Source organism: Melanotaenia boesemani, chromosome 13 (genome assembly GCF_017639745.1).
Source record: "Melanotaenia boesemani isolate fMelBoe1 chromosome 13, fMelBoe1.pri, whole genome shotgun sequence".
Taxonomy (NCBI): Eukaryota; Metazoa; Chordata; class Actinopteri; order Atheriniformes; family Melanotaeniidae; genus Melanotaenia; species Melanotaenia boesemani.
Genome location: NC_055694.1, coordinates 32,795,755 through 32,813,803, shown reverse-complemented (window position 1 = coordinate 32,813,803; position 18,049 = coordinate 32,795,755). Strand labels below are relative to the sequence as shown.

The following is an 18,049-nucleotide window of genomic DNA, read 5'->3' as shown; positions in this document are numbered from 1 at the left end:
TCACCTCCCGGTTTGTTCAGCAGTCAGACCGCAAAGTTAGAAAGAAATTTAATGTGCTCGCTTCACGCAGCCCTGGGGAAAAACAACAAATTAACCGAGGCGAAGTACAAGCAGCACCTGAAACAGCCTTTATTAAACTTTTATCTGTGACTTACATTTAAACTGATCACTTTTCTAACTGTGCGTAAATGAGGAGAATACGGACGACGTATGGTCTCAAAATTAATTAATATCATACGATTATGTTCTGTAATTGAAGAGTTTTATCTTAAAACGTCTCTATTTTTTTTAGCTTGGGGATAAAAAACAGATTGATAGAAACTGTCTGAAACCCAAACCAACCATCCAGGTATATTCGGGTTTTCCTTTTTTCTGTTTACAAAAACGTGTAGGGATTTTTTTAAATAGATCAAATAATGTTTTACAGATAATATTATTACTTTGAGTTTTCAGGAGTTTTTTTAAAGATCTGAAGCTGAAAAATAAACATTAAACTAATGTTCTGACGCCACCGTGTGGGCAACAAAAAGTAGGATTTGTTCCTGATAAGAGATTAAAATACGCCCAAGCATTACTTCCTTTAGGCCTAATTTGTTCTTTTTATTGAAAATCTCTGACATTGAAAATGTTTCCTTCCTGTTTGCAAAGAATCCTGCTGCAGTTTTCAGACCATCTGTGAAATATATCGATGTAACTCGCAGCTAATAAAAATCTGAAAAAATAAATAACCAGAAATCCCAACACCTTGATCCTGTGAATGTCTTCATGTACATTTTTTAGTCTGGTTGCCACTGAAAACCAACTCAAACACATTTACAGTAATCCTTCTTTCTGGGTTTAATTGTATGTGTTTGTTTGTTTTTTTATTTAAACAGCCAGTAGATCTGAAAGAATGAAGGGAAAATAATACACCTGCTACATTTTGATTTTTGAAAGTACACAGTTAATTTTAGTAATATCTACTTCCAGTTTAATGAAGTTAATAAAACCATAAATTAATGCAACACATTTTTTTTCCTTCCTTCTTTCAATGCTGCAGCTGTTAATTCTTATTTTAAAAATGGTGCCAAAGTCCTGATTCAGCTTTTATTCCTTAATAAACTATCAGGACTCACTGAAACATACATAAATATACATACATACATACATACATGCATACATGCATACATGCATACATACATACATACATACATACATACATACATACATACATAAATGAAAATGAAAATACATAGTTTGTACAAATGATCCCGAACCCCTTTAAACAAGTTTTTATAATTTCTTTCAATAGTCTTCGGGAACAGTTCTCCAGATTTCTTGAAAGACTTTCCAAAACTCCTGTTTGGATGTTTCTGCCTTTTTTTCCGTTCTCTGTCCAGATGATCCCACTGATTCAATAATGTTGAGGTCCAGGTTCTGGGGAGGTTCCATCCGTCAGTCAGACCTGTTGAGGTCCAGGTTCTGGGGAGTTTCCATCCGTCAGTCAGACCTGTTGAGATCCAGGTTCTGGGGAGGTTCCATCCGTCAGTCAGACCTGTTGAGATCCAGGTTCTGGGGAGGTTCCATCCGTCAGTCAGACCTGTTGAGATCCAGGTTCTGGGGAGGTTCCATCCGTCAGTCAGACCTGTTGAGATCCAGGTTCTGGGGAGGTTCCATCCGTCAGTCAGACCTGTTGAGATCCAGGTTCTGGGGAGGTTCCATCCGTCAGTCAGACCTGTTGAGATCCAGGTTCTGGGGAGGTTCCATCCGTCAGTCAGACCTGTTGAGATCCAGGTTCTGGGGAGGTTCCATCCGTCAGTCAGACCTGTTGAGATCCAGGTTCTGGGGAGGTTCCATCCGTCAGTCAGACCTGTTGAGATCCAGGTTCTGGGGAGGTTCCATCTGTCAGTCAGACCTGTTGGAGGTCCAGGTTCTGGGGAGTTTCCATCCCTCAGTCAGACCTGTTGAGGTCCAGGTTCTGGGGAGTTTCCATCCGTCAGTCAGACCTGTTGAGGTCCAGGTTCTGGGGAGTTTCCATCCCTCAGTCAGACCTGTTGAGGTCCAGGTTCTGGGGAGGTTCCATCCCTCAGTCAGACCTGTTGAGGTCCAGGTTCTGGGGAGTTTCCATCCCTCAGTCAGACCTGTTGAGGTCCAGGTTCTGGGGAGTTTCTATCCGTCAGTCAGACCTGTTGAGGTCCAGGTTCTGGGGAGTTTCCATCCCTCAGTCAGACCTGCTGAGGTCCAGGTTCTGGGGAGTTTCTATCCGTCAGTCAGACCTGTTGAGGTCCAGGTTCTGGGGAGTTTCCATCCCTCAGTCAGACCTGCTGAGGTCCAGGTTCTGGGAAGTTTCCATCCCTTGATCAGACCTGTCATGGATTTTCAGTCCAGCTCTTGTGTAACACCAGGGAGCCACTGGGCACTTCTGAAATCTGCTTGGACACACCAGGTACCACCTCAAGTGGTTGACAGGTCACTGGAGGGGGACAAAATGTCTTTCCAGTCACACATGGATCACTAATTTCACTACACCAGTTTAAAGTTCATTTTAAAGTATTTTTCTAATTATCCATCCTTTTTAAATATCAACACCTGGCTGCACATTTATAGTAAAGATTTTGTCTAGTTCTATGCTAGCACTAGGTTAGTTTCAAGATAATATGGGGGAACCATGTCATATTTAGTTTTCAGCTTTCAGGCTTGGTTTGAGTTGAACTTAGAAGATAGCTATTAAATTGTTTTTTTTTTTTTATGGTTCCTCATTTCCACTTGACACAATAAAACCTGTTAACTCTGTTTTGCATCTGTCCGCAGTTCTCATTTTTTGTTACGCCTTTCATACCCCTGTACTGGGTTGTAACAGAGTATTTAGGGACTACACATCAACTCAGTTAATATTTTAACATTGAAGCTGAAAATAAGCTATAAAGGTGGTCAAAGAGAACCTGATGAGAAATAAATCCTGAAACCAGTCTGATTTTGTATAGGATGATACAGACGTGGATAAAATTGTTGGTACCTTTCGGTTAATGAAAGAAAAACTCACAAAGTTCACAGAAATAGCTTGAATCTGACAAAAGTAAATAATATATAAAAAATTGATGAAATTTAACCAGTGACACTCAGACATTCCTTTTCAACAGGATTATTAAAAAAAAAACTAATGAAACAGGCCTGGACAAAAATGATGGCACCTTTAACTTAATATTTTGTTGTACAACCTTTTGAGGCAATCACTGCAATCAAACGATTCCTGTAACTGTCAGTGAGACTTCTGCACCTCTCAGCAGGTATTTTGGCCACATTTAAGCAAACTGCTCCAGTTGTCTCAGGTTTGAAAGGTGCCTTTTCCAGACGGCATGTTTCAGCTCCTTCTAAGATGCTCAATAGGATTTAGAATAGTCCATGTTTTCCTCTTAGCCATTCTTGGTGTTTTAGCTGTGTTTTGGGTCATTGTCCTGTTGCTAGTAGTGATGGTTTAATGAAGCCCCGTGAATGTGTTGAGGCTTTCTGGCCAATTGCATCGCCAAAAGTGTCATTACTCGAGGCCCCATTTAACAGCTCATTTGGTAGCACTGACATCTGCTGGTTATTTGATGTCCAGCAGTCCTGTGAACTCTGGATTGGTGGAAATATAAACACAATGATGTAACTGTATTGTAAATCTTTTAACCATATCAAAATATATTAATAAAGCCATCCATCCATCCATCCATCCATCCATCATTTATTTCAGCAGTTTAAAGTTAAATCTTATCTTACTGGAACGTATCATATACAATCATTCCCAAACTGCTGATGTATTTTGCTTTATCACCTCACTGTCACCTGGAATTACGCAGAGCATTTCTTGTATTTTCCGCGGCTTTTTCAGCAGCCAAATCACGCGACACTCGCGTGAAACGGGAAAAACGGGTCACGTGATGTTCAGAAAAATAATACGGCCTTCGGGTCAGGCTTCATCTGGACACGCCCCCTTTACTCGACGCAGGCTTTGGGGCTTTTGTGTCAGACTAACATCACTACCTGTTGTAAGACCCTTGACCTGCGACTGAGACCAAGCTTTCTGACACTGGCCAGCACATTTCTCTCTAGAATCCTTGATAGTCTTGAGATTTCATTGTACCTGCACAGATTCAAGACACCCTGTACCAGATGCAGCAAAGCAGCCCCAGAACATAACAGAGCCTTCTCCATGTTCAACAGTAGGGACGGTGTTCTTTTCTTCATATGCTTCATTTTTCTGTCTGTAAACATAGAGCTGATGTGTCTTTACAAAAAGTTCCATTTTTGTCTCATCTGTCCATAGGACATTCTCCCAGAAGCTTTGTGGCTTGTCAACATGTAGTTTGTCTTTTTTATGATTTGTTTTCAACAATGGTTCCTTCTTGGTCGTCTCCCATTAATCCACTTTTGCTCAAACAAGGATGGATGGTGCGATCTGACACTGATGTTCCTTAAGCTTGAGGTTCACCCTTAATCTCTTTAGAAGTGTTTCTGGGCTCTTTTGTTACCGTTCGTATTATCCGTCTCTTTGATTTGCCATCAATTTTCCTCCTGCAGCCACATCCTGAGACAAGTCTTTCCTTTGCTTCCTCTGGTCCATGTTGAGTGTGATACACACCATGTCACCAAACAGCACAGTAACTACCTGTAGCCTATATATAGACCCACTGACTGGTTACAAGCTTGTAGACACCTGTGATGATAATTAGTGGACACACCTTGGATTAACACGTCCCTTTGGTCACATTATTTTCAGTCTTTTCTAGGGGTACCATCATTTTTGTCCAGGCCTGTTTCATGAGTTTATTTTTTAAATAATTCTGTTGAAGCATGGCTGAAAAGCAATGTCTGACTTTCACTGGTTAAATTTCATCAAATTTTTATTTATTATTACTTTTGTCAGATTCAAGTTATTTCTGTGAACATTGTGAGTTTTCCTTTCATTCATTCATGAAGAGAAAGGATGATATTTCCCTCTTATTTCTTACAAGTCTTCCCACCCCGGGCCACCCCATGTCTAGCTTAGGTTTCTACCTTTGATATGTGATGGGAAACATTTTACTTTCTGCTTGTCCAACTTCCCAAAGTATCCTAAAGCCATTGTATGCCTGAGGTGTTGGTTATGTTTAAGTTAAATGGATTAATTGAATAAAAATGCTCTGGGGAAAGAAAAAGGAAACAGAGGCAGAATCTTCAGTTATCACCCAGATCCTCTACTTTTTACATTTTTCTGATAAAACTTAGTTTATGTGGATTCGTTTGACCCTGAACTGCTACTCTTGTTGCAACACTTTTCTTTGTATCACTCCTCACTACTGCTGATACGCTAAGAAAATTTCTTTCAAAATTTTACATTTACATATATATGTATATATAATTAATAGAAAAAATGTACAGGAAAATTAACAATTTATCTTAAGGAATATGAGCTTGGATCGTTTTTATTAACTGCATGGGTGAGGTGCAGGGTGCTCCCTGGACAGGTCACCAGTGCATCACAGGGCCAACACAGAGACAAACAACCTCACTTACTCACTCCTAGTGAGAATCTGCAGACACCAGTTGGCCTAACAAGTATGTTATTGGACAGTAGGAGGAAGCCGGAGAGAGGAGAGAACCAAATAGAAAGGGTCCAGTCGAGGTTTGAACCTAGAGGCTTCTCGCTGTGAGGGGACAGCACCAACAACCACCTGTACTCAAAAACTTAGTGTGAGGCCGTGTGGAATTTTTTTTTTTAGTCTCTGATGGAAGAAAAATAATATTGGACAATAAACGTATCCTTCTGCAGGTGTCTGATCTGTGGTTGTTGCTCCGTGAAACCTGCTCAATATGTAATTTTCAATAATGGTATATTCTTTTCTTGTCATTGTTTCTCACCACATACTGGTCCTCCCTGGCTCCGGTTCTGCCATGTCCTTCTTCCACTTAAAACCAAGGTTTTTTCACCTCATTCTCTTTATCTGTATCATTCCGGACGTTGCTGGGTTTCTCTTCACTGTGTCACCTGAAATGAGTTTAGTCACATCTGCTTTGGAGTGAATTCAGTTATCTTGACTGAAGTTCTTATCAAATGTAGAATATTTAAAAGTGAAAAAAAAGAAAAAGCTTGCAGCCCAGGTTGTCTTCAGCCTTGTTTGTAGAAATTATGCAACATTTTTTGCAAATATTTTTCTTAAAAACTGAGCATTTAATACAAAAAACTAAACAATGCTCCTGCACCCCAGATTAAAGAGTCCATTACAAAACAATCAGTCACTAACGTATTTACAGAACAAACACCTGAAATGCACACTCCTCACACCTGAACAGACTCATGGAGACATTTACGAGTCGGATCCACAGCTACACAGAAGAACTGTGATGACTGAAATGTGCAAACATCAGATGCAAATGAATTCCAGTTCAGTGAGAAGCCAGCCAGATGCTGGAGGACGGGGGATGCAACAGCTGTCCGTCGTCTCACTGCTGCTCGGCCTGCTGCTCCCCCTCTTCCCCTGTAACCTGCTCTGGCTGACCTTCATCATCACCATCAGTCTGGCCTCCCTCTTGAGTATCATCAGCGGTGGTTGCCGTGGCGCCCACCACATTGATGCTGCTGACGTGCTGCTGGACAGCGGCGCTCGGTGATGTGGTCAGCGGCAGTGTCACCAGCTGGAACTGGGGGCCGACCACCTTAACGAAGGCAGGGGAGGCTGCAGAGCTGCTGGACCCCGACGTGCCCTCCTGGCCCGCTGCTGTGGACAGCACGGTCAGGTTGGAGGTGTCGGCTGCCAGCTCGGATCCAGAGAGCGGAGAAGTCAGCAGGGTGTACCCACCGAGGTTGGTGCCTGCCTGTGCTCCTGCAACAGTCAGCAACTTCCCCAGCGGCAGGCCGCTCAGCTGGTTCAAAGGAAGCGTGATCTGGGTGGGAGTGGCGTTGACTGTGGCCGGGCCAGAAACGGCACGGGTCAGTCGGGGACGTTTGGGGGCCTGGGGTGAAGGAACCGGAGTGAGAGTCATCAAAACGTTGTTGAGATGCTGCGATTTGCTCTTCAGCTCTTTGGCTCGCCTCCTGTGTTCATCACACTGCTGCTCCAGAGCTGCAGACGGAGAGGAATCATCAGGACGGACAGCAAACAGCACTTTTACTAACATCACAGTAATCAGTCCAGACGTACTCAGACACTGAAGTAACTGTAATGAAGGATTCTCGTACTGACCGGCGAGGCTGCGTGTGTACTGCTCTCTGTAATGGTCCATTTGGCTCTTATGACTGGCCAGAGCCTTCTTCACCAGGTCCAGCATCCCAAAGTTCTGCACTATGTTGTTGAGTAAAACAGCATCTGAAAACAGAGGTCAAGAACTGGTTCTCAAACAGTTTTTACCTGGTTAAATAAAGGTTAAATAAAAAAAAATAAAGCTCAGTGGACCACTGCAGGTTAGACATTTAAACCTCTACATTTAGCTGAGTAGAGTCCATCTAACTCAGGTCATTACAGCCTCCGCCAGCTGTTACAGTCAACATGAGGACTTCATGTTTTATCCATCAACTTGTAGCTTTCATGGGTGTTTTTTCCAGCCTGTTTAAATAGAACATGGATGCAATCTTGTGTTTATAAGTCACTTTAATGTACAGTGCTTCACAAATAATCCCTTTATAGCAGGTGGAGCAGGTAGCCCCTGTGTGTGTTCTAACCTTTGACCTGTAGTGGTGGATCACCCACTCTCTCCTGCAGCCCCTTCAACACCTCCTGCAACTCCTTCTGGAAGTCCTCCACCACCTCCTCTAGCAACCCTGCCTCCTTCACTGCACGCCAGAACACCAGAGAGTCCTCTACACACACACATATTAAACATATTATAGCTGCTGTTCAAAGGTCAGTGACTTCTACTAGATTGTTTAGTTTGTGTATGAGGGCAGCGGATCACCTCCGATCGCTGTGACCCACTCGGACGGTTCCTCCGACACATCTGGAAATGAGGCAGCTGCTCCGTTCACTACAACACAAACATTAAGAGGGTTGAGATCATGGACTGATGCTTCAGTAATCTGATACTCCTGAATGTTTTCCTCGTCATTATTATCTTTATTATTACAGAATTATTGGAATTCATTTTTATAATTTTTGTGATTTAAAAAATAATAATAAAGGACAAAACATATTTACACAAAACAATAAAATTATAACAAGACAGCAGCAAGATCAGGACAGAAAGCCATAGACCAACATGTCATATACATTTCAAAACTAGTTTGACTTGGATACTAAAAAAAAAGCACATAAGCATTCTGGTGATCATTATGATGAGATGAGATTCATACCAGAAGTTAAAACTCCCCTCTTTAGTAAATCTTACGTAGCTTGTATTATTTTTCCACTGATGAGCAACCATTGGGCATTCCCAAAAATAAATGAAAATATGTTCCCTCTTTCTTTTTTACTTTTTTAACACAGAGCTGCATTTATTAAGAAACTGATGAGCACGTTGTTTCCCATGAAGTACTTGAAACTGACTTTTCTCAAATCAACTACATGTAAATATTTTATGACACTGAAAATACTTTGGACCGCTCTTCCTCACTAGGTTGAATTGCGAGATTTTTCTTTCATGTACTCGTGATTTTATTTATACTATATGAGTCTAGAGATTTAACTTTCAAATTAAAAGTAGGGAAACTAACGTATTGCTAATATTTGTGGTAATAAAAAGTCTTCTACAGGACTTTATTTATCACCAGGAAATTTGCAGAAGATGAAGGTAAAATATCCAGTTTGCAAATATAAAAAAATGGTGGACAAAGTTGAATTATTCAGTCTTTTATTTTCCTATCACACCCTCTTAACACTTGGTCTTTATTCCCTTCATCTTACAGACTCTATGTGTGTGCACATCTTTTCTTTTCTCCCTAGAGGAAATTCAGAGCATCTGCCTGACGTGATCTGTAAGAGATCCAGTTCTGAGACCAGAACGAGCCCAGAACCAAGCCGAGGAACTTACAATCAGCTGAAGAGGTGGCGGCAGACACGAGCTCGGCAGACTGATCGCTGCTGACGGACACTTTGGTTCCCACCAGGTCGATCTTGGTGCTGCGGCAGGTGTTGGAACAAACCTTAGAGTGCTGATAGAAGTCCAGCTCTCCCGAGTCCATGATCTTCCTGTGAAATGAAAGCTGATGAGAGGTTTTTAGGAGATCAGGATGTCTTCACGGTAGTGATGCGCGGGCCGCCTCCTAACCCGCGGGTCCCGCGGGTTACCCGCGGGTCGGGTTGGGGCGGGTCAAAGAATTTTCGCTTCACTGCGGGGCGGGTTGGTGTGGTTTACTATTCTGAAATATCTAGTTCTATCTATTAATTTTATTTTTTGTCAAACTGAAAATAAAAACCTTAATCAGTGTCTACATTTTGTTACTATAATATGTTAGACAAAATATTTATCAGTTATTTAAACACAGGTCACGTTTTATAACGTAATGTTCACGTAGGCGCGTAGTAGGCTACGCAGGCTACGTGCAGAAAGCGCCAAGCAGACAAGCAGCAAAAGATGGAAGAAGAAGTGTTGAATAACATTCGTTCGGGAGTTTACGTCCTTAAAAAGAAGAAAGAGGGTCAAATGGCTAAATCACAGGTTTGGGACAGGTTCAACGAGGTAATCAGTGCAGACAACAACAGCAGCATTGGCTATGTGCTTTATAACACTTAAACGCTTTAAAACACTTTATTTGCCTATTTATGTTTATAGGCTTAACGTTCAAATGAAAATACATTTTGTGTTGCCAGTTTCCAGTGCCAATTTAGGAGACCATATGCACCTTTCTCAGACTAAATAAAAGCATTCGTCAATATCATAACATGTGTTTTAATAGGGCGGGGCGGGTCGGGTCGGGTTAAAAAAATAGAAGCGGAGGTGCGGGGCGGGTTGGTGCGGTCCAATTTTTTTAAAAGAGCGGGACCCGCGGGTCGGAAAAAAACCCGACCCGCGCATCACTACTTCACGGACCACCGTGTGTGATGAAAGATCGCCATCTTCAGGTGCATTTGTCAACTGCAGGTCAATATCTGAAGGAGCAGCTCATAGTCTGATGTCATGTCATGTGATAATCCTCCATCTCATATAGAAAACATATTTCTGCATGAACACGGAACAGAAGCTGGACTTTAAAAGATTAAATTGCAATAATGGTCAGAAAAATTACAATGAGATTTTTTTCCATATCGTCCAGTCCAGCCACACACACACACACACACACACACACGCGCTGTCCACCACTTCGGCTTAGGCACAACTAATGAAACTGATGTGACGTCACAGAAAACAAGAAACTGTTAATGAATCATTTTCTCCAACAATAAACTAGATGTTTTTAAATAAAAGTTGGGCAGTAAAAGAGGCTTCAATAAGTTCAGTTTTCACAGTTGGCTTCTTAAACAGTCCTGACCTGAGCATGGTGCCGTTGAGGCGGATGGCTCTCTTCCAGTCTTTCAACGTGGATTTTCCAGCAAAACAAACAAACTCCTTTGGACTGATGAGCTGTTCATTGAACTGAACGGAGTGGAAAGAAAAACAGGTCAAGCTCCACTTGGTCATAAAACATCACGTAGATTATCTGTAGTGTGCTGGACAGCCGGATGGTGCACCTGGACACACTTCACATTGATCCCAGGACAGACAAACTTCTTCCAGACCAGCGTGGCTTTGACATCTCCACAGGTGATGGGGTAGAAGACGTCAGCCTCCACGTCCACCTCCTCAGATAACTTCACTGCAGATAAAAAGACAGTCATCAAGTCAGCTCAACACATGAGAAGAAAAGAACTTAATACAGAAATTATTCCATGATTTACTAAACAAAATGTCTGAACAAACAGCTTATATCTGCATATTTACCAATAACAGCCTCCTCCTTTGACAAAGAATCTGCTCCGCTGGTCTCAGTTTCTGCTTCCACTGGAGCTACTGTGAGGACGTCCTCCCTGAAAACATGGTTTCAGTTTAGCTTAGCGTTAAAGTGGGGGGGGGGGGGGGGGGGACTCAAACATTTTACATCAGACGGACTTAAATGTTTGTGATGAGGTTGAAGCTCAGAAGTTCTGAGAAAACTAGACAATAACCTCTTGCTACTTTTGTGTGTGTGTGTGTGTGTGTGTGTGTGTGTGTGTGTGTGTGTGTGTGTGTGCAATGTGTAGACATTACCCAGCATTACTCAGCTCTGTAGTCACCAGTACTGCTTTATCCTCCTCCACCACAGACGGGAGTTCACCGGCCACAGAGTCCGGTATGGTTACGATGACGACCTCGCTCATCTCCTGCATGCTCACATCCGACGACGCCATGGAGCTCAGATGGAGCTTTACAACAAACAGTCATTAGCTTTAATGGTACTGGTGTAAAACTGGGAAAGCTTTATTAATGACAAGAAAATGGTTTAAAAACACATCAATGCATTTTCAGATAAGAACCAAATCAACTGTGAGGAGCAACTAGTGGAAATGTTTCCACAGACTGGGAGGCATCCGTGAAGTCACTACTAGAGATGGGACACGGGACACTGAAATTTGTTTCACTCCGTCGAAGCCGACAGGTTTCAAACACTGTGTGGAGGCTTGTATCAAATCTTTGTGACACTTGTGGTTTTGTAGTTACACTGAAGCACTAAAAGTGCAGGGAATTGAACCTTTGGCTTTTTATTTGTTACAAGGAGACGCGACATTCTCATCATTCTGTTGCAAGAAGCTGTCAACTGTGAGAGAACGCTGATGGTGGAGAAAACAAATGGAAGAAAATGATCTTTGATCTCCAGAAAATGGAAACACTTTGTTTTATAACAGGAGAAGCGGTATAGCCGATGTCTCCCTGGACCTTTGCAGAGCTACAGAAAATGAATGGCTGTCCAATAAAAAAATGTTATGTTTGTTTGTGACAAATGTGAGTGTTTAACCAACTAATCATTAAGATCATAGCCTGGAAACTGTCCTTTTTTACCTTTATATTGTCTTGAATGTTTCAATATCATGTTTTCTTATATTTTTACATCTAGGTTCAGTGCCTCATATGCTAACAAGAGCTGGTGTTTAAAAGTAACACCTCTTTAAGCAGCATTTTTGTGCTAAACGTGAAAATGCAGCAACTCTGCAGCCGTTACCCCCCCCCCCCCCCCCCCCCCCCCCCCCCCCCCCCAGCTGAAACCGACCCTTCTGCCGTTGGAATCATTAAAGTGTAACTACACCCCTTGCTTTTTACATAACTCCACCCACTGCCGAATTCTAAAAAATGCCGGAAACTGCAGGGGTTGGGATGTGAGCAAGTGGCAACCTCCAGTGGAGAAATGTGAAGCCTATGCGGAAGTGCAAAAAATTGCAGTTCACCTCTCATCCACTAGGGTTTGGCTCCAAAACAGAGCAAATCCTCATAGACTCCCATGTTAAAAAGACCAACTTCACAGCAGAAATAAACATGTTTAAAGCCTGGTACAAAAATCCATTTTAGGATTAATAGGTCAAGTTTAACTTCATGACAACTGTGAGGGGGGTGAATTTTTTTTCTAACTCATCCACTTGGATGTTATTTAATCTTCAAATTCTGCATAATTAGGAGCGTGTCCTTTTGATTGACAGGTATTCAATATCCGTGGCAAGAAGGGAGAGTGTAGCACAACTGTGGTTTTTAGCCGGCTAACAGCGCGCCTTAGCCCACCTACCTCCGTTAGCTGGTTAGCTACCGTTTGTCGGGGTTAGTTCGGTTAGCTTTTAGCTACAGGCAGCTCAGAGTTTGATGGTTGTCAATCATCTACCCCCACCTTCACAGCCCCCCTCTCAGCTCCACCTCTTTGCCCATTTTTGGATTTTCCAGGACTGACGACGCTACCAAGATGGCGATGGTGGGAACTGCCCAACGAGCTTCACTTTTGCTCTTTAGAAACCTACGAGTGACATCACGGAGGCTCCGTCCATCTTTTATATACAGTCTATGGGTGGGAGGTCTGGGGGCATCAGGGGGTGGAGAGTGGGCGGGGTGGGATACACAGGCAGAAATGATTGCAGACAGCAGCTCAGCTCACTGGCAAGATGGAAAGCCAGATTCAGATGCCACAGAGCATCTTTGAGCTGGAAGACTTCCCCTCCTGAATCTCCTCAGCTACACATGAACCAGGTGGTCCTGAAGCGTATCAGTCTGAGCTGTTCGCGCTGTTAGCAGCTCCAGCAGCTCTGGAAAGATGTGGAGACTCGTGGCAGCAGGTAAAGAATGAAGTCTGGTGTTACTTTTACACCCCTCAGAAGCACAAATCCATCCAATTGCAGGAATATTTAATCAGAAACTCTAAGTTCACATCCCTTCATATGTGTTGGTGGGCGTGGTTTTCTATGCCTGCAAGGTAAAGACCTGTCTACCTGCATCTGGAGGGAGGGGCTGTGGGGTTTTTCAATTTCTTGTGAAGTAGACACGGCGTTACATCACAACAAACATAAACCTGGTGTTACCCTGTAGAGGGTGTTATAAGCCTTTTTTTATCCATGAAATCCGTTTTTTTTTAAAGAAAAAGAAAAATTAATTTCATTAACAGTATAGGTGGTTTACATCACAATTAAGTAATACTATGTTGGTTACAGCTCAAAATACACATTTTAGGGTGCACTACCCCTTTAATACAGCTTCTGTTGAATCAGCTGCTTAAGACTGAACTTACTGCGTTTGAGTTGGAACTGAAATCAACAAGATGTGTTAACCATTTGAAGGTTTATGGCTGCTATAACTGCATCTGACCATGAGACGAGAGTCTGTCTTTCATGCTTTGAATCAGGAAGAATCCCCAAAGCTTCACAAGGCCTCATCTGCCCATCACATGTAACTACATCTGATGATGGAAAGGCTTCATAAAGGAAATAGTAGAATAGTAGATACAGATAAAAATAGTAGATAATAGAAACATTCAGTAGCTACACAGGCACAGTCCAAAAATCTTCAGTGATTTGTCAACAAACACCTCAAACTGACTGCTATGTCCCCTCATTTATCAGTTTCTTCACTTTTTCACTTTTATGAAGCCATGTATATAGTAATAAATAAATAAGTAAATAAAAAGCAAGAGTTCCAAAGTCATCTGAGAGATAAAGGGATCTGGATGGATTATCTGGGACCTTGTCCAGGTGAGATATGTTCAAGACAAATCTCCTGCTGTTTCAAACGGCTCCGTTTGTTAATCATAACAGTTTTTCCGTCACTTATACCCAAAAATCTCAATATTATCTCAATAATTTCCACATAGGGAATCATTGTGAATGAGGAGTATTTCATAAGACTTTCATTCTCGTCATTATGTCCATACATTTTCAGCATTTACTTGTCTAATTTTGACTTAGATGTTCACACCATACAAACTGGATCACACCTGCTTTAGTTTGAAAAGAAAAATGACATTATTACTGTGACAAAAACGGTTCTTCTCTGTATATTCACTAGACAAGGCTGCCTTAAACTGCCTTATTTGTTTGGAATTTAAAACGACTAACTTTTTCATGTAATTTGATGTGCCGTCCACTCCAGGGGAAGACTGGACAGGACGTGCTGGAGCTGTGCCTTAAAGTGTCAACATCATTTATTTCTTACCTTTTCGATAACCAGTTGTTAGTTGATAAAAGCGTCTTGGGGATAAAACGTGAAGAAACGTGAATCTTATCCTGCCACAGAGGTTTCTTGTGTAGTTAGCTGCACTAAATCATTCAAGATAAAAGTGCATTTAATAAATCCATTTAGCTGCAGAGCTCTTCATATTCAATGCACAATTAATGATTTATAAACCTGAATGTGGGGACAACAGCATAAAAGCTTACGTTTTCAGTCAACATGGATATTAGCATTTCTCTTCTGTGTACGTTCGCCTCGTCTTCTTCACCCGTCTAGTAGAATAGTGAACCTACCAGTGCTGCCCCCTGCAGTTTGGGCAGGTGTAATGCTGCATTCACGGGCTACAACAAAGGCCCCCCCAATCCCAAACCGAAAACTTGAGCACTCGCCCTGAGCCCCTGATGACTAAATGACATCACCTGCATGAGGAGTCGAGGGTGACAGGCCACAAGGGCTCGAAATTCTTTAAATAGGATTGGGACAGCACTTTGAGACCTGCACTGCAAGGAGAGAGACGCCAAAACGAGAGGATTACAATTCTTTAAAAAAAAAAAAAAAAAAATGACAGAAGAGAAGTTGCTGCAGCGACGATTTGTCTGTAAGTATAAAACACTGCAGCCATGATTTATTGTCATGAATGTCTGAAAGAATGTGGCTAATAACAACGTAATATCTCCATCAACAGGGTCTGAAGACCAAACCAAAAAATTAATTTGTCTCAGGATAAAACATGAAGCGCTATTTACGGGCTTCCGCAACGCGTCCTTACAAGGATTTGAGTAAGTGTTGAGTTCTTGTAATCCATATAAAAGTAAATGGGCTGAAAACAATAGAAAACCAGTGTTGATGAGCAGCATTTGTGTCTGTGTGCGTATGTGTATAGTGTTATCATTGCAGAAATGGGTCTGCAGAAGGTTGTGACCCCCAGCCAGGCTGCAAAGAAATGGGAAAACTTAAAGAAGAAATATAGGGTTAACCTGTTTAATGTTTATGCACATGGGTTGCTGGGTAACGACCCAGCGCCACAATACTGAAGAACATGTTTCACACGTCGGCTTCTCTCGGTAAACTCCGTGTTTCACGTGACATCGCAGTGATTTATGGGTAATTCCTTAGCGAAAGTTGGCATCGATGCTGACTTATGGAAAGGGGGCAGAAAGGGCTCAAAAATGTCCGCCATCATCCCTTGATCACTCACACAATTCCAATTGGAATACCACTGAACCCTCGAGCCCCTCGCGGGAGCGCGCCCGTGAGTGCAGGAGTGCTCAAGTGTTCCATTTGGGATTCGACCGCCGACTCTGAGGAAAACTTTAGGACAACCAGGTGATTTTTTCAGTTTATAACACCGCATTTTACTATATTACACACATGACAAATGCAAATATTTATAATTTTTTAATTTAATAGAGCATTGGTCATTTTATCACGATTCTAATAAAACGGTTTAAAAAGTTTAAGAACGTTTGTTTGTTTGTTTGTTTGTTTGTTTGTTTGTTTGTTTGTTTGTTAAATTATATAACAAATATATACATTGAGAAAATAAAGTTTTCTTCCTGTAGTGTAAAACAAAATAAATGTGAATTAAATCTAGGTTGCTATTGTTTCAGTTTCTTAATAATTTTTATTTTAATGAACAGTGAAATACAATATATGTTAATGAATGCAAATACAGGACACAAGAATAAAAATAAAAAATATAGATATAAAAAAGGAAAAACAAAATGACAAAATACCAGATTTTCTCCTTTGTTTTCAAATAACATGCTAGGATTATTAGGATTATTTTTCTATTAATTATAAAGTTTAATAATTATGCAAAGAATATAAATTTGTTAAATCAGTAATTACTAGATGAATTGGTGAAACACAATCAGAAAATAATAAAAACAGATTTAACATGAGATTAGGAGAGAAAAAGATGTCAGTAAAATACCAATTATGATCTAAGAAGAAATTGAATTAAAAGCTTTACTTAAGACTAAAGTCTTAAGCTTTCATTAAAAAATGTTAACACTCCCAGCTGCCCTTGTGTCTTCTGGAAGGCGAGGACCATAAAAACTAAAAGAAGATTCTCCATATGTTTTAGTTCCCTGCCTTAGGAATAAAAAGAGACCTGAGGGCCCTGGATGCTTCTAAGCTGAGTGAATGTACTTCCTGTATTCCTGAATAAATGCAAAAATAGATGGTTGTATTCTTGTATATTTGCATTTATGGATATTAAACTTTCCCCATAGCATAATAGGATTATTGATTTATCATCAATAATATTTTACTTGTGGTCATTCTGAAGAAAAAAAAAAAACATCTTCACAAAATAATACAACATCCTAAACAATATATATAAAAAAAACAACACACACCTCACAGGGCAATACCAAAACACATGTACAAGAGATTCTAGGTTAATATTACACAAACTACTGTTTACGCCAATTTTTTTCTTAATTTTAACTTTGAAATAGATTTAGGCTGGATGAAATCTATAAATAAAATTACAAGAAATTTCTTTAACTTTGTTGGTAATTAGATATGGATTAGGTAGTTGCCTGTTTGTTTTTTTTTATCATCCACTAAACAGTTCTAAAAAACAAATTGTATTTGGTAACGTGGTCATCCTTCTCAGAAATAATGATTTAATGGAACTGTTATTATGTTTAGGAGTAACCAGAAAAACCTTTTTTTTTTCTTTTTTTTTTTTTTTTTACCAATGAGAGCATTTAATGGAGATAACAAGGACAAAAGTTGGGTATAAACTCTTAACTCACATTTTCATAACATACAAACTCCAGATGGTATTGCACCAAACATTTTGGCATAATCTCCTGGAGTGTCAGGATGCAATGTTATATTTTATATTTTGTTATATGTCTGATCAATCAAATAAATCAATAAACCTTCTAAACTTTTCTGGAAGTTTAGTTTAGTTAAGTATATTATTCAAAACAATCTTAGAAGCTCTAATTTTGTCTATTTGAAATTGTTGACCTAGTAGGGAAAAAGGCAGTAGCAACAGAAAATTTTTAAATATTATGAAGGAACAGTTAGAATTATAAACATTGTACTTTCCCCCAAACCTAATTCCACTTAAAATAAGACAGATCCAGTTAAAAATAATGCACAATGTTCATCTAGTGGTTGAATCTATATGAATAAGATTTGGAAGAGACAGCTGAGATTTTATTAATTTCTTGATTATTTATAATGTAGATTTGGCAGAATGGGGACAAGCATCCCTTTATTTCACAAAGGATGTGTCAGTTTCAGTAAATATGATGACTGTCGCAGGTAAATATCACAAACAAAAGCAAGTGGAACGCAAAAGGGAACTTAACTTGTTTTGGAAACTATTAAGTCGACTTTTGACCCATGAAGTTGCTGACTTGGTTGCTAACATTGCAATTTTACAAGTTCAAGTTTGTCAATAAAGTTTTCCAAAATAGAAAAAACGGAGCATGCGCACTTA

General features: G+C 40.6%; 1 protein-coding gene across 2 annotated transcripts; it reads right to left on the bottom strand.

Moving 5' to 3' along the window:
* Nucleotides 1-6,095: 6,095 nt before the first annotated feature.
* gmeb2 (glucocorticoid modulatory element binding protein 2) lies at nucleotides 6,096-14,893 on the bottom strand. Of its 2 annotated transcripts, XM_042004900.1 has the most exons (12): nucleotides 14,790-14,893; nucleotides 14,566-14,669; nucleotides 13,646-13,828; nucleotides 11,155-11,309; nucleotides 10,849-10,934; nucleotides 10,599-10,723; nucleotides 10,400-10,503; nucleotides 8,962-9,119; nucleotides 7,891-7,959; nucleotides 7,658-7,795; nucleotides 7,182-7,304; nucleotides 6,096-7,061 (listed from the first exon to the last, which is right to left on the bottom strand). In XM_042004900.1, the coding sequence occupies exons 4-12, from the start codon at nucleotides 11,292-11,294 to the stop codon at nucleotides 6,442-6,444; spliced, it is 1,563 nt and encodes a 520-aa protein (XP_041860834.1). In that variant the 5' UTR covers nucleotides 11,295-11,309; nucleotides 13,646-13,828; nucleotides 14,566-14,669; nucleotides 14,790-14,893; the 3' UTR covers nucleotides 6,096-6,441. The 2 variants fall into 2 exon arrangements, with proteins under 2 accessions (XP_041860834.1, XP_041860833.1); XM_042004899.1 differs by lacking the exon at nucleotides 13,646-13,828.
* Between the last annotated feature and the right edge of the window lie 3,156 nt (nucleotides 14,894-18,049).